At 38.6% G+C, this 14,843-nt stretch overlaps 1 protein-coding gene and 3 non-coding genes across 6 annotated transcripts; 3 read left to right on the top strand and 1 right to left on the bottom strand.

The window, feature by feature from the left end:
• Nucleotides 1-507: 507 nt before the first annotated feature.
• On the top strand, nucleotides 508-3,999 carry LOC116248244 (60S ribosomal protein L10-like). 3 transcript variants are annotated; one of them, XM_031620921.2, is made up of 3 exons: nucleotides 528-668; nucleotides 2,248-2,389; nucleotides 3,142-3,999. In XM_031620921.2, the coding sequence occupies exon 3, from the start codon at nucleotides 3,143-3,145 to the stop codon at nucleotides 3,812-3,814; it is 672 nt and encodes a 223-aa protein (XP_031476781.1). In that variant the 5' UTR covers nucleotides 528-668; nucleotides 2,248-2,389; nucleotide 3,142; the 3' UTR covers nucleotides 3,815-3,999. The 3 variants fall into 3 exon arrangements, with proteins under 3 accessions (XP_031476780.1, XP_031476781.1, XP_031476784.1); XM_031620924.2 differs by lacking the exon at nucleotides 2,248-2,389 and adding an exon at nucleotides 1,857-2,062 and having other exon boundaries at nucleotides 631-668; XM_031620920.2 differs by lacking the exon at nucleotides 2,248-2,389 and having other exon boundaries at nucleotides 508-668.
• On the top strand, nucleotides 1,108-1,191 carry LOC116249425 (small nucleolar RNA Z159/U59). Its single transcript, XR_004171190.1, has one exon. It is a non-coding gene; the product is annotated as a small nucleolar RNA Z159/U59 (small nucleolar RNA).
• LOC116249426 (small nucleolar RNA Z159/U59) lies at nucleotides 1,856-1,936 on the top strand. Its single transcript, XR_004171191.1, has one exon. It is a non-coding gene; the product is annotated as a small nucleolar RNA Z159/U59 (small nucleolar RNA).
• A 4,268-nt stretch (nucleotides 4,000-8,267) lies between the features above and the next one.
• Nucleotides 8,268-8,348, bottom strand: TRNAL-CAG (transfer RNA leucine (anticodon CAG)). Its single transcript has one exon. It is a non-coding gene; the product is annotated as a tRNA-Leu (tRNA).
• Between the last annotated feature and the right edge of the window lie 6,495 nt (nucleotides 8,349-14,843).

Below are 14,843 nucleotides of genomic sequence, written 5' to 3'. Positions count from 1 at the left end.
AACCCGTTGTAGCCGGACTCGAGCTTGGTATATAAAAAGTCAAAGAATCGAACCTCTAACTCGAGCTAACAGGTCGTGCGTACTTGTTCATAGATCCTTTCCTGGACTTCCTGATTGCCCTGAATTTAGATTAGTTTATATTTAAGGTTTGAAAATTCAATAATACTAATAATAATAATGTACTAATTACAAGTTTCATAAAAGTACGAGGTCCTTAGCTCAATATATTATATATAAAAATTTAAGAACTGAGCCCCACCTCCGCCTAACAGGAAGGATTGGTTCATAGATTTGCTCAACTCAACTGAGCCTGGTTGAACCACCAACAAACAACCCCACTTTGTCGAGCCAGGACAGGGTCAAATGCGTAATAAAGGCCGACGCGCAACCCCGCTCTTCAGTTGGATCCAGGAATTCGTCCCTGCTCATTTTCACCAAACCCAGCCCCGGAAGTGTTCGGTTCGCCCAAACGAGGGAAGAGGCATGAGGCATAGGGCTGAGAGCGCCGATCGCGACGGCCCAGATGGTGTAATCCTACGGCGAAGAAAGAAACCCTAATGAGCGGCAACCCCTATATAACGGAATAGCGGGAGGGGCTTTCTCTTGGTCTTCCCCTTTCTCTGCTTTCCTCTTCTCTCCCCCATACGTCTCCGCCGACAGCAATAGAGGTAAAACCCTAACCCGCATCCTTCCTTTCTTTTGTTCTCTCTTTTCCCTTTTTCTGTTGTTCTCTTCACTGGTTGTCCCTGGCTTTCTTTCTCTTCAACTTCCCTTTTTCTGTTGTTCTCTTCACTGGTTGGTTGTCATCGTTATTATCCGGTCTGATTCATACCATTTTCATCTGAGATGAACTACAGGAGCGTTATCCTGTTCGTGTTCACGTAAAGGAAGCACCCAAATTTCGCCTTGTCTACGGAGTGTTCTTTCCTTTTCCCCAGTTTCATTTTTTATTTTTCATTGGTGTCGATTTGTGGGATGCATGTGCCGTCCATCCTGTGATCTTCACGATCGGTTTCTTGCTTCTTTGATGCCTGTATGTTTTATCTACGTAGTTTCATTCGTTTTTGCCGACACTTCTTTTCTCTTCTGTTGTACTTCTGTTCTGAAGGCTCTGATGATGATAAAAAAAAACTTTCGTTCTTCTGAGAGTTTCCATGCTGAAGAACACATGGAGACCTGAACTGAGGAGTCTCTGGATCTTCTTATTTTTGTTCTAATCATCTCTCCGTTGTCGTGCTCCTCCCTTTCGTTTGAACAAAAGGGGAAAAACGATGTCGGGAGCTTGTTTGTTTCTCTATCTTTGACCTGTTGTTGCATTAATTTCGGTCCCCTTACTGTTTTATTGCCTTTTCTGTTCAAACAATCCAACAATGTCAATTAACAGGTCCTCTACTCCTGTCCTTGTTCGTGTATTTGATGTGGCTTCTGTCTTTGCCATATAGTTGTGCGCTTATTACTACATGATTCATATCGACGTGTTTCTAAACAAAATTCTTGGTTTATATTCTGAATCACATGATCCCTCTTTGTCCTCGTTATTCCTAATCTTTCTTTACCGTAAGATTCCTTTGTTGATTATTAGGTCAATAACTTGTTCGTCCCGATGAGGATCGCTATCCCGTTCGCGTTCACATAAGGAAGGGCCCAAATCTTACTCTGGCTACGGACTGTTCTTTCCTTTTCCCCAGTTTTATTTACATTTTTCATTGGTGTCGATTTATAGGATGCATGTGTCGTCCATCCTGTGATCTTCACGATGGGTTTCTTGCTTCTTTGATGCCTGATGTTTTATCTATGTAGTTTCATTCATTTTTGCCAACAGTGCTTTACTCATCTTTTGTACTTCTGTTCTGAAGGCTCTGATGATGATAAAAAACTTTCGTTCTTCTGAGAGTTTCCATGCTGAAGAACACATGGAGACCTGAACTGAGGAGTCTTTGGATCTTATTCTTTTTGTTCGCATAATCTCTCTGTTGTTGGTCCTTCTCCTTTTCGTTTGAACAAAAGAGGAAAAAACCAATTGGGAACTTGTTCATTTCCCTATCTTTGACCCAGTTAACAGGTCCTCTACTCTCCCGTGCTTGCCACGTGTATGTTGTGGCTCATGTCTTTTCCATATATGCGCTTCTTACTATATGATTTATTTCAGCTTATTTTGAAAAAAAATGCTTTGTTTTTATATTCTTAATCACATGATTCCTCTTTGTTGTCGTTATTCCTAATCTTTGTTTACCTTTTGATTGGTAGGTGAATAACTTATTCATCCCGATGATGAACATTTATAATCAAAAGTAGTGGACTGACCATGCCATTGATGAGTTTGGATATTATTTTCTGAGGGATTCCTGCTTGTTACTTTTGACCAAGCGTTGTACTTCGAATTTGGAAGGTTTTTAATAGAATTCTAACACCTTTTCCCCTTTTTGTAGCTTCTCCTGATATTCATCTTACGGTGGAGTTTAGTTTGAAGTTTTTCAATTTTTAAAGCATTGATTATTCTTTTTGTTCTTCTCCGAGGATTCTAAAAGATGGGCAACACAAAAAATTTTGTTCTTCTGAGAATTATCATGGTGTTGAATGTAGAGTTCTGAAGAGACCTCTCATTCATATTGTATTGTTTGTTTTGTCTAAATCGGTTTGGTGGTATTCTCTATCTTTCAAACTTTTTTTAGCTTCAAAATATCGTAAGTCTTGTTTGGGTGTCATTTTCTTAGTCGTTATGATCTATTTTTTGTCCGTTACTAGCTGATTTTGTATTTCTTGTTGCTGTTTTTTTGTTTTTGTTTTCAGGATTTTACCCATAAGTTTTTCAGATCTGTTTTATTGAGCACGTTATGTTTTTCAGTGAGCCATCCATTTCTTTTTACTTTTGGAAATATCTTTCAGTGTTCCATGCTTGAGCTGAATTTGCCTTGACCTCCCGATGATGCAAGTAAAAGTTAATGTTTCAGCCTTGTCTGAACTAAGTGTTGAAAAATGTTGACTGCTTCTGAGGGAGTTACCTGACAAGAATATGCGTCTTTTTTGGGTTTGCACTTAGAGGCCTGGAAAATGAAAAAATTAGAGAGAGAGACAGAGATAAACTTTTGAGCCAAGTTGACCTGATTGTCCTTTTTTTTTTTTTCCATATTGGTGGACTAGAATGGGACGAAGACCTGCAAGATGTTATCGGCAGATCAAGAACAAGCCCTACCCAAAGTCAAGGTACTGCCGTGGTGTTCCTGATCCAAAAATCAGGATCTATGACGTGGGGATGAAGAAGAAGGGCGTCGATGAATTTCCGTTCTGTGTTCATCTTGTCAGCTGGGAGAAGGAGAATGTTTCAAGCGAAGCTCTTGAGGCTGCACGTATCGCCTGCAACAAATACATGGCCAAGTTTGCAGGTAAGGATGCCTTCCACCTGAGGGTGAGGGTTCATCCTTTCCACGTTCTGCGGATCAACAAGATGCTTTCATGTGCTGGGGCCGATAGGCTTCAGACTGGCATGAGGGGCGCTTTTGGAAAGCCGCAGGGTACCTGTGCAAGGGTGAACATTGGCCAAGTACTGCTGTCTGTGCGCTGCAAGGACAGCAATGGTATCCATGCCCAGGAGGCTCTGCGCAGGGCCAAGTTCAAATTCCCCGGTCGGCAAAAGATCATCGTCAGCAGAAAGTGGGGTTTCACAAAGTTCAGCCGTACTGACTACCTGAAGTGGAAGGAAGAGAACAGGATTGACCCTGATGGGGTGAACGCTAAGCTCTTGGGTTGCCATGGACCGTTGGCTGATCGGCAGCCTGGGAAAGCGTTCATTGATGCCGTCTCGTCTTCTGCTTGATTAAACGTCTTCTTTCCGTATTATGTCTTAGGTTATTGTTATTCAAAAAGATCCATTTTGACATGCTTGTGTTCTCGGTTGTGTGTTTTTCCAGCTTCTCTTCCTTCCCTTTCTCATGTTTGTTGTTGCTGGTTCAGTTGAAATGTGAGCGTCATTTTTGTTCAATTGGAAATAACTTTTGGTCAGGTTCGCTTGTTCGGCTTCACAACACACTCAAAGATGTTAAAGTAGGTTTCAACGAAAGCTGGGGAAAAAGGACTGGGGCTTCAGAAACCCTTAATATAGGTCACTGACTGCTTTATTGTGCGTGATTTATTCGTGCGCTGTTTTGGGGGATAATCAATGCTATATTTTGTGATTAGATATGTAAAATGAATTTTCTTTGTGATTTGTCGATCATTTATTTTTCCAAAATATGATGGAACAATTTTCTTCATTGGAGTGGCCTAACCTAAATTTGAACAAAAGACGCCAAAGATTCATCGCGATGTTGGCTGTAAGTCAAGGCAGCAGCTACAAGAGGTACCCGAATATTTGTTCTTCATTTTTTTTCCATATGGGGACTGCGGTTGAAACCTACCTCAGACTGATTTATGATTTAGCGTTCCAATCGATCATTTACATTTAGCTTTGATTTAAAAATTGTAATTCTGGATAAAGACAATTATTTATCTATAAATGTAGGAGCCATTTGTTCACTCTTTTTCGTGCGGAGCTCCTTTTTTTTTATTTATCAACATAAAACTAGCATTGGGAGCTTTTTGATACAATGCGTTAACTTTATTTTGATTAACTATTATTGTTTTTTTAACAGTACACTGACCTTGACTTTGAAATTTGCTAGTTCCCTAACGCAATGAAAAGGGGGTTCTTTGACGCCCCAATCCCTTCGGTAGGAATGGAAGAGGTAGTTCTAAGTAAAGAGAGAAAGCGAGGGGGAAGAATAGAGGGAAAGAATAAAGGTCTTTTTCTACATTAGTGAGGGAAAGTGGGTAGTTATAAAAAAGATCTAATATGATTGAAAATTGGGAAGAGATCGTAAAAGTTTCAGAATGTGTGGGGCTTCCATTAAGAGTTAATCTAAAGCAGATTGAGCATCTTGAAAAAGTATGGCCTCGCTTAAAGAAAGTGGAAAGGGAAGCTGAGGAGTTTCAAGTGAATACGGATAGTTTGAAGGTGATTTTTTCAATTTACATAACAAAGAAGAAACCATTCATTTCAAACAACAAAGAGCAATTATTCAGGTCTAACAAGGAGTTTTTCAACAAGCCTTACAAGTTACATTTACGCATCATCTGTGCTAATATTGGCATACTCAGGGTTATGAAAGAAATAATGGTTTAGTCCTTCTTAGGGGCCTAATTTCTCTCTCTCTCTGTCTCTTTTTTTTTCTTTATGGAAATAATTATGAGATACTAATGGATTGAGCAAGAGATATTAATGGATCGAGCCGAAGTAATTTTGTATATTACCTCTGAACGGATTGAGCAATGTAATAGAAAAGTGAAGATTATGAACACTGGTACCGTAGTTCAAGTGGGCGATGACATTGCTTGTATTCAGTAATGGCCGGTTCATTAGTAGAATTTTGAGAGGGTACAATAGATATTGCTTTGAATTTTGAATAAAATAATGTTGGCGGGTGACGGTACAAGAGGGTAGTTTTGTAAAAGCAACAAGACGAATCATGGCTTATTTGGGTTGTGTTATAAATGTCCTAGGTAGCTAAACCCATTGATTGATTGGAGGGGTGAAATTGAATATCGGTTAATTGAGTCTAGGTATTATGTTGGCAGTGGCGACTAAGAATTTCAAGGTAGGTGGTCCATACGACATGGGTTATGACAGTGATTGGTTTCGACGGTGCTCCGGCTAGAGGCTAGTAGACCGAAAGGAGAGCAGCACAAGCTCCCATGCAGCATGGATAACCAAATGCCCCAGTGATTGGTGTAGCGCTCCAGTTGAGGATTCAAAGTGTGGGCGAACTAAACCATGTAGTAGCATGCATCGAAGCCCAGCCAGATTGTGTCTGTGAGGTGAATAGTTCAATTCAACCATACCGATGTTGGCTTTGGCTTGTAAAGCGAACAAACGGAACCAAAGGAATGCTGTCAAGGAATGACATACGTGAAGGCAAGTATTTATTCAGCCTTTTACAGAAAGAAGGGATAGTCCCAGGCTCGTTAGTTAGTCTGCTCAAGAGGAACTATATATCCCGACGCATGCCCAAGATCTTTCCTTTCTCCCGAAGACACAGAAAGAGATACCGATCGGAGGAATCCAACTGAATTAAATAATAAGGAACCAATAGACAGACGCCTAACCCCTCTCAAACCAAAAGGTTTGCCCCAAGGCCCCAAATATTTTTATACACTAAACAGAAAAATCAAGCACCCTCAGATAACACGCATTCCTTCCATGTCCATAGAAATTCCATAATATCTCCTTTTGATATTTGTGAAGTTACCTTGAATCTTATCTGCTTCCTTTAATATGGTTTCCCATAAATATCATCTTAACTGATCATTGCTCATAAATGTCATATACAACTTAGAGTACTGTATATATACCATCTGTAGTTAAGAGAAGTTGAATAACGAGCTATGCTATGCTTCTCGAGGCCTGCTTGCGTTTGTTTGATGTTTATCCCTTATCAATTCTATCTTGATCTTTTAGGCTATCATTTATAGTTATAGTATAAAACGATTTGTACTTGTATGCAGGCATCAACATCAACAAGCGCTAAAAAAAATCATTGAATAGCTGAAAAATGAGTCTGTGTATCGATCCATTGGGAAGTGAGAAAAAAGTCGAACTTCATCTTATTAAGTCTCATTATGGGAAGGGCGATCAAGAAAGAGATAGGAATGACTCACTTTACCCTTCCTTTTACCCGTTACTACTTATAACGAGTTAGTTACAAGGCCAAAAGCATGTGATAGGTTTCGTTTTTTTTGTAGATAAATGTTGTTTCCATTCATTTTTTTTTTCAGGATTAGTCGTGCTCTTACAAACTCTATCGATGGTATGGACAAAGCCACTATAGGTCCGAGATCCACATTTGTAAATTGAAAGTTCCAACTTTGCTATCAAGTGTTAGGATCAAAAGGTATTCGAATGATTCATTTGAATAAATTGAAACTCTTCTTATTAGATGATCATAAACTTCCCAAAGATTGAAATTCTTGATCAATGGGGAAACAGTACACCATCAACATTTTGGATCAATAAGATACCAAAGTGAATGATTGACTCACTCCATGCTAAGAATAACAAAAGAAAATTCTTTGAAAACACTTCTAGGGATATGGGAATCATGATTGTGATAACAGCTGCGAAGTTGTGAAACTCGGGTGTAGGTAGTAGCAGAGATACATGGGGGTTGGTGTGGGCCGCTGCCCACAACAGCCTGTCAAAAGTTTCCTTTTAAAAATTCAAGATTACATTGTGATGCAGTAAAAATCACATGAGATGACCAATTAGACCTGGGCTAGTGGCTTGAATGCTTCTCAGCCAAAAAATTCTGGTTCTTCCATGGAGTATAGGTCTTTTGTCGCAATGGAATGACCTTACTGTTTATGATAATAGTAACATATAGTACTCCCTGTTTGAATCAGAATATTTGTGTATTACTCCTCCTAACTCTTCCTCACCGATGATGCTTCGGTAGAACAACAGAGAAAATCTTACGAACCCCACTTTCTACCTCCTACTTAAAATTATGGCAGCATTTGATTTAAACCAACCATGACTTGTGTTACTGGTGAATTGTCTTTGACTCTGCGAGGCGTGAAGGTATTCACTGAATCAAATGGTTTTATTACATGAATGCTTAACCAGTATTATTATACCAGTTTAACAATCAGACGCCTGGAACTTAATACCTCTTAAAATGTTCATTCATATACCAGTTTAGCAATCTATGTCAACTAATCTTAACTCTCAACCCAAAAAGATACAGGGAAGGTCTCTTATTTTGTGTTCTAATGAAAATCTTCTGATTAAAAACGAATGTTTGTGTACATGCACTAATATAGAGAGGCTTTGAGGAGGATTGCAGTAAATAATTAAATCTTGTAAAAGATACCTGCAGTGCATTTTATTGACACTCCAAAACGGTGTTTTAATAAAATGAGCTTTAATAAAAGCTAGTTTGAGTTTGAGAAAATTTCAGTTTCATTAAGTAGTGGAGCAACCTTTGGGCTGGTGTGGGCAACTACCCACCCTATGTTGATTAAACCTTTATAAAAGTTTTACTATGATAATTCTGGTGCGCACCTGACCTAGGCCATTGTCTATTAGGCCAACATACATCCAACTCATTACAAATGAGCAAGTGTGAAAATTAACAATGACATCAATCGTTTTAAAAAAAAGTGATCCATGGACGACCTGTTGAAACCTAGATAGTCCATTTTTTTGTTTTAACAAATGGAGGAAAAAGACAATTTAATGTCAAGAATGGGATTCGAACCCATGCCCTTTCGGACCAGTACCTGAAACTGGCGCCTTAGACCAACTCGGCCATCTTGACGTTTTTGTTGAGTGTGACAACAGATATATATATCTATAAAGAAAAGAAAACTTTTCTCTAAGGCCAACTGAAGTCCGAAACAAACCCTTACTGGAGGATAAGCCTCCAACCGTGTTATTGAAACAAAAAAAATTGAACTTCAGTAAAGGCACTTATCCGTGTAATCACTTGTTTCACTGCGACTAACGCAACCTAGCACGCTCTTCCTCTCGCCAGGCTTAATACTAAGGATATGATGGTCTTTTTCTCTAGATTTCTCTCTGGCCAGAAGTGAAGTGTTGTAATAGAAGAAAACAAATTAATTAAGTTGCCAAGACAACGACATGAATTGTTTGTTTGCAAATTCAGCATCATATCTTTAGCCATTTAATCCCTCCTTCAAATTTATAAAAAGAAGCCTGACAACATGTTGCCTTACTCTATCAACCTCGGGACACTACCAAGTGTGGGCATGGGGCCGGGGGCCCGATTCGTCTTACAATAGATTCCTTCACATTTTCTATTTTGTTTTTCTTTCTCTTTCTCTCTCTTTCTCTCTCTTTATATATATATATATATATATATATATATATATATATATATATATATATATATATATATATATATATATATATATATATGACCACAAGCAAGATTCCAAGCTTGGCCAATCCCAAGCCAAGTTGAACCAATGCCTTTCCTGTGTGGAAAGGCCGTGCATGAAGGAAGTGACGTTGCCATACAAGCAGAAGCAACCAGCCACTTTGTTAGGAAACTCAATCAAAAGCCAAAAAGGTCTCATCCTCTACTACTCAACCTATCCGTGTACATTCTACATATACCAGATGCAGATGCTTTCATCACATCATGAGGATAAGCCGGAGTGAGAGTTGCCCATGTCTCAGGCCCGCTGGGTCGGTTAAAATCAAGATCGGGCTATTCAGGATCGGCTATCGAGCAACCACATAAAGCAATCTTGCAATCTTTTCAAGTTCAAGCCCATCTTCCTTCTTCAAGGAGAATGCAGAGAAAGGAGGACGAAGCATTGCAACACGAGACCCCTACTGATTGAACCAAATGAATTAGGATTGGAACCTTATTGGGTTTGATTCTGCTACAACACGTGGTTGAGTGGGTGAAGAGAGAGAAAAAAAGAAGAGAAATTAGAAAATTTAAAACAAAAAAAAAAGACTGCTGTGTGGGTGAAAGGGAAAAAATGAGAGAAAATTAAAAATCCAAAATAAAAAACGAGATTAAACTCGAGTCGAGTCAAGTTTAATCAAGTCGAGTTCGACTAACGCGAACTCGACTCATTAACATACTCGAGTTTATATTTAAGCTCGAGCTTGACTCGTATAAAACACAAATCGAGTTTACTCAAGCGAGTTTGAGTCGAGCCTGAGTTGACTCGACTGGTTGTTGTGCAGCTCTACATGCTTTGTGAGTGATTGCACAAAAAATGCACGCATGTGAAGCATAGAGCAACATCATGGGAGCTTTGCACAAAAAATGCACGCATGTGAAGCATAGAGCAAAGCACAAAACACATACTTGCGAAGCAAATCGCTGGGGCTTTACAAGCAAATCGTCGGGGCTTTGCTCATGGCATGATGTGACGTAACATTCTTGATACAAAGTTGCGAGTTCTTTGACAAGAGAAAATATCCCTTTTTCCATTTGACAAATAAGTACGTCAGGGTCGTAATTTGATAGCCTTTATTGCAACAGTTAGATGATAGAATAGTAGTCATACACTTGGTCCATGACTGGACTCATACAAACCTAATCAAGTGTCAAAAAAGGATCACCTGGGTACAGGTATGATACGGGTACATGTACAGTGATATGGGTATGGACACATTAATTTTAAAAATTTTAGATATGTGATAAGACAAACTTTATATTCTCAAAAATAATAAAATAAAAAAAACATTAAATTAAAATAGTTCACTCTTATAAGAAAGTTTGTTTTATCAAAAAAGTGCTGAGTATTTGAAAAGATTGTTTATGAAAATAATTGGATGCATCACAAAAAAATAATAAAATAAAAATATTAAATTAATAGTTTATTTTTTAGCGTGTCCCACCTGTGTCTCGTATCTTGATACGCGTGTCCGCATATCGAATATGGATACGTGGATTAACCCACGTATCAGTGTGACAGAGACCACCATATTTGCTCTCCGGCATTCATCGAGTGCTTGCAAAAGTGTCCGATATGTATAAGGTGTGGTGTTTTCAAGTAATTTAATTTGATTATAGTAGACACTCGCTTGCTCATATTCGCAGTACCATTACTTGAATGTCATAAAAAGTCAAAGTGTAATCACCCCAAAATTTTCAAAATTCTATATGTAGCTTTTTTTTCGAACATTTCGTGATAACTTTGTGACAACCTTTAACGAATTTAAGCTTCAAACACTTCAATTTCTCTTAATTATGGTCAATTTTTTCTTTTATTTGATTATCAATGATATTTAAGTCTTATTGAGATCTAATTTCAGACTTTGAGCACAAAGCTCAATCTCAATTTAGACTTATTCTATAATTCAAATTGGGATCCGGTTCAAAAACTCATATAGAAGCCTAAAAGAAATCCTTAGATCCAAAACCCAGTCTTAGATCCAAATCCAGACCCAAATGTCAGCTCTAGATCCAAAACAGATCTTTAAATCTAAACTGGATCCAAAATAGATCCATACCCAAATCCAAATTCTAAAACTGGATCCACAACTGAACTTTAGATCTTGCTCCATATCTCAATTCTTGCCTCTTTTGATCCCAATTTGTGCCTTCATATCAATTCAAACCTGATCTAAATCCATGATCTAAAGTCTATATCCATATCTTTGTTTGGTTCCAAATTCTTAATCTCAATCCAAGTTTAGATCCAATTCCATGTTTTTGCCTCAATCAAAATCTGAATATGAGATTCAGAACCAAATATGAGTTTAGATCCAAATTTTGATATATATATCCAACTGTATAAATTTTTTTTTTCATTCTATGCTTTTGATCAAGATCTAGTTTCAAGTCTGAGAGCTAGATCCATTTTCAGATTTGAAACAAGTCACGGATCATTTCCAGTCCAAGTATTGAGACATTATGATCATTTTCCGCATACAATTAATTTCTAATTAAGGATTCCCAAAATATCTTTGATTTTCTAAAAATGAAATGCCCTTGGCTTTCTCAAAATGTCCTTTATTAAAAAAAAATAACCTTACTCTTTCACAAAAAATTGTTTGGAGTGTACCCAGCAAGAAGCGAGAGAGAGAGGAGGAGGTGAAGTTCACCAAGCATTCTTTTTTATTGTAAAATGTAAAGAACTGGTTTACACTTTACATATAAATCATCATGTGCCTGACTTGGACGGCCAATGAATCAGATGATTCTTATCTGAGTCACCCGAGTTTGGGTGTTGTAGCCCCTGGGCATTGACTCGTGGCCCAATGAGATGTCGATCCTGAGCTGACTCGAGCGATTCCTGGGTCGGCTTGCCGAGTTTGGGTGTTGTACAACTTATGGTTTGATCCATGGCTGAAGGGTGGTTGATCATCAATAGAGCGAACTGGGATCTGCTGATTGTATGGGGCAGGCCACATACAATCGTGGGGCACTTCATCAAGGAAGGATGGGCCATAATCACTAGCATTTGGATGAAGATTAAGGAGCTGGAGGAGTGCATTGCCTAAAGCCCAACCTCTTCATTACTTGGTTCATATTAGCTAGGGAACCACCTCATGGAACACGTTGGATCTAGACATCCTATGCAAAATGCTTAGACCCTAGGCCAACGTCAGACTCCCCCTTATGCTTGCTGACTACATGCACTGTCCACTCTCCCTATCCATACAAGAAGAACAATCACATACGGAAAGGGAAATAAGAGCATAAGAGGAGAAAATACCTCAGTAAAGCACTTGCAAAGTGAAGCTTAAGGGAACTTCGCAAAGCATATGACAAAGCACAAAGTACACACTTGCAAAGCTCTTTCTCAACTGTTGTTCCTCGTTGAAAACTTCTCTCTCTCTCTCTCTCTCTCTCTCTCCTTGTGGAAACAAATACTCTCAATAGGTTGAGAGAGTTCGTAAGGTATTAGGAAGAGAAATGTTGAGAGTCTCAAATAAGAGTGAATATAGCGTCAGATACCCGATAGGCATGCAATTGACGAACAAGTTTGATCCGATAACTAAGTGGGCTCGGCTTGGGTTATAACATTCAGCGTTTTTGGGTAGGTCGGGCTGGATTAGGGTCCAGAGGCAGACCTCTCTTTCACTAATTCTCACTTTATTTAGTGTTGTTTAACCGAATTGCAGCTTGGGGACGCGTCTTTCCCCTCATACCAGTGAATTGAAAGCGTTGGAGGCAACAACAACAAACAATTTTTCGTGTTGCTTAGTCGAGCAGTTGATGTGGCTGCCCGGAGCACTACAACAATTAAGACTCTAAGAGTGGGGTGAGTGAGGCCTAATCAAGTCTAAATTGTCTAATGTTTTCTGTTAGTGCATGTATAATTATTATTTGAGCATGATAGATTCAAGATTTGATTATTTATAATGCACGTTCGAGACTTTACTACATTGAGGAAAGTGTAGGACTCTTTTGGAGGGACTAGAATCTTTGTATATAATTATACTTTTAGCATGATGGGTTAATTTTTGAAGGGGTTAAGAAGCATGGTAGAGATTTTAATGTTATGAAGATGTAAAACCACAACAAACTCGCGGCGCATGTTATTGTCAATGTGCGTATTGCACTGTTGGTTGGAAAAGAGTATGTAAGTTGATAAGCGTAATTATTGGGAAGACACCTCAACCAAGAAACAAGTGAGAAACGTATTGGTGATTAGCTTGAATCGAAGTTTTGAGTTTAATCGTTTGGTCACAACTTCAAAGAGTTGGGAAAAAACTTATTGGAGGTGTTATGGGCCGATACTACTTGTCAGCACCTTCTTGAGGCGGTGACCTATGCCTCAATGATCATACTTCATGCTCGTATAGATTTTAAAGTGAAACAAGTAGAAAACTTATCGCTTCATTATGTTTGTAGGTACACTGGGTACGTCGAATAGGCCTTGCACGACAAGAATTGAAGCTCAATGTAATTTTGGGTAATTTTCGCGACACACGATAGGTATGGCGGTATTCCTGACAAATTCTTGCATGGGGCTAAAGTTAGAATACATGCTTTTTCAGGATCGTGAGATCCTATGATTGTGTTGTGTTGAATGAATGTATGTGTGTGATCGAGATTGGTTTTGTTTTTAAAATTACTATGCAATTACATGTGTATGCTAGCAATTTTAACTGTTTAGGACAGATTAGGCTGAGTATCAAGTCGAGTATCTCCTTGATGCTAATTGTACATTAGAAAACTTCATAGAAAGATAATTGCATAAGACAACTACAAGCTAATCATAGATCAAGACTACTCTCCGTGGTTCGGTTAAGTTTTGTAAAATGTGATTGATATGTTTGATTGATGTGAATATTGTAATATTATTCGTGTGCATTGTCGTAGGCATGATGCAATTGAATGAATTTAAAGGGTAGATGTACCCGTAAAGTTATGATGGCTAGGTAAGAATATTGACTATATGTGTAGCCCTCTTGTGGAGGCATTTGGATGTTTGGGTGCAGGCGTGAAGTGAACCAAACTCATGTGCTAGCTGGTCATTTTGTGAATGTGTTCTCATAATAATAAGTAAGAAAAAAATAATTGAGGTGATGCCAGTGATGATGGCAATGTGTTTGGAATATGTCTCGCCTGCTAAAAGCGAGACGATACAAGACCTTAGGATATCGTTGTGTAATGTGCGCAGAACGTTAGGCTCCCGGTTTTCCAACCTGAGTGTTCTAAGGAAGGCTGGCTGAGCAAATCTCCTTAGAATTCACATATCCATGGATGATTGCTCTACCACTGTAGCGTGAACGGATCTGTATCGTTTGGGGCCACCACGAGGAATGTCTCCCAACTATAAGTCACCCATGGTGTGCACATGCCTATGTTTGCACCCACAGAAATTGTCAATTCAAATAATTATAAATAAAAAGACTGCGAATGAAGTGAATGAAAATGATGTGAATATGCATGAAGTGCATGTGATAATCAAGAGTATTAATTGTGGTCAATGAGCGGTACATGTTGTGAATATGTGAAGGGCTGCCATGACAAGTATGTGACTTGAGGCTACTATCATGATGCGGTAGTGTTTATGTTTTTCGTATATGTTATATCTTATATTTGAACCCTTACATTGGAGGGTTAGGGATTTATCTGTTTGTTACAATACTGCGAAAGTTAAGTCTTCTATTGTTTATTTTTTCAAGTTTTCACGGACTTAGAGTAGCAAGTTGATCAGATGACTCAACTCACATCCTGCGGAGAAGAAAATTTTGGATCAATTGTAGCACCGGCGCGTCATGTTTTGGGTCTCATTGATGTCTTGTTTTATTAGACATGAATGTTGTTGTTTTGGGCATTTTTTGTCATGTATATCACTGAGGAGTGATT

The sequence above is a fragment of the Nymphaea colorata genome, chromosome 2 (genome assembly GCF_008831285.2).
Source record: "Nymphaea colorata isolate Beijing-Zhang1983 chromosome 2, ASM883128v2, whole genome shotgun sequence".
Lineage (NCBI taxonomy): Eukaryota > Viridiplantae > Streptophyta > Magnoliopsida > Nymphaeales > Nymphaeaceae > Nymphaea > Nymphaea colorata.
Note: the sequence above shows the minus strand (reverse complement) of the source record. Positions and strands in the feature narration are given on the sequence as shown.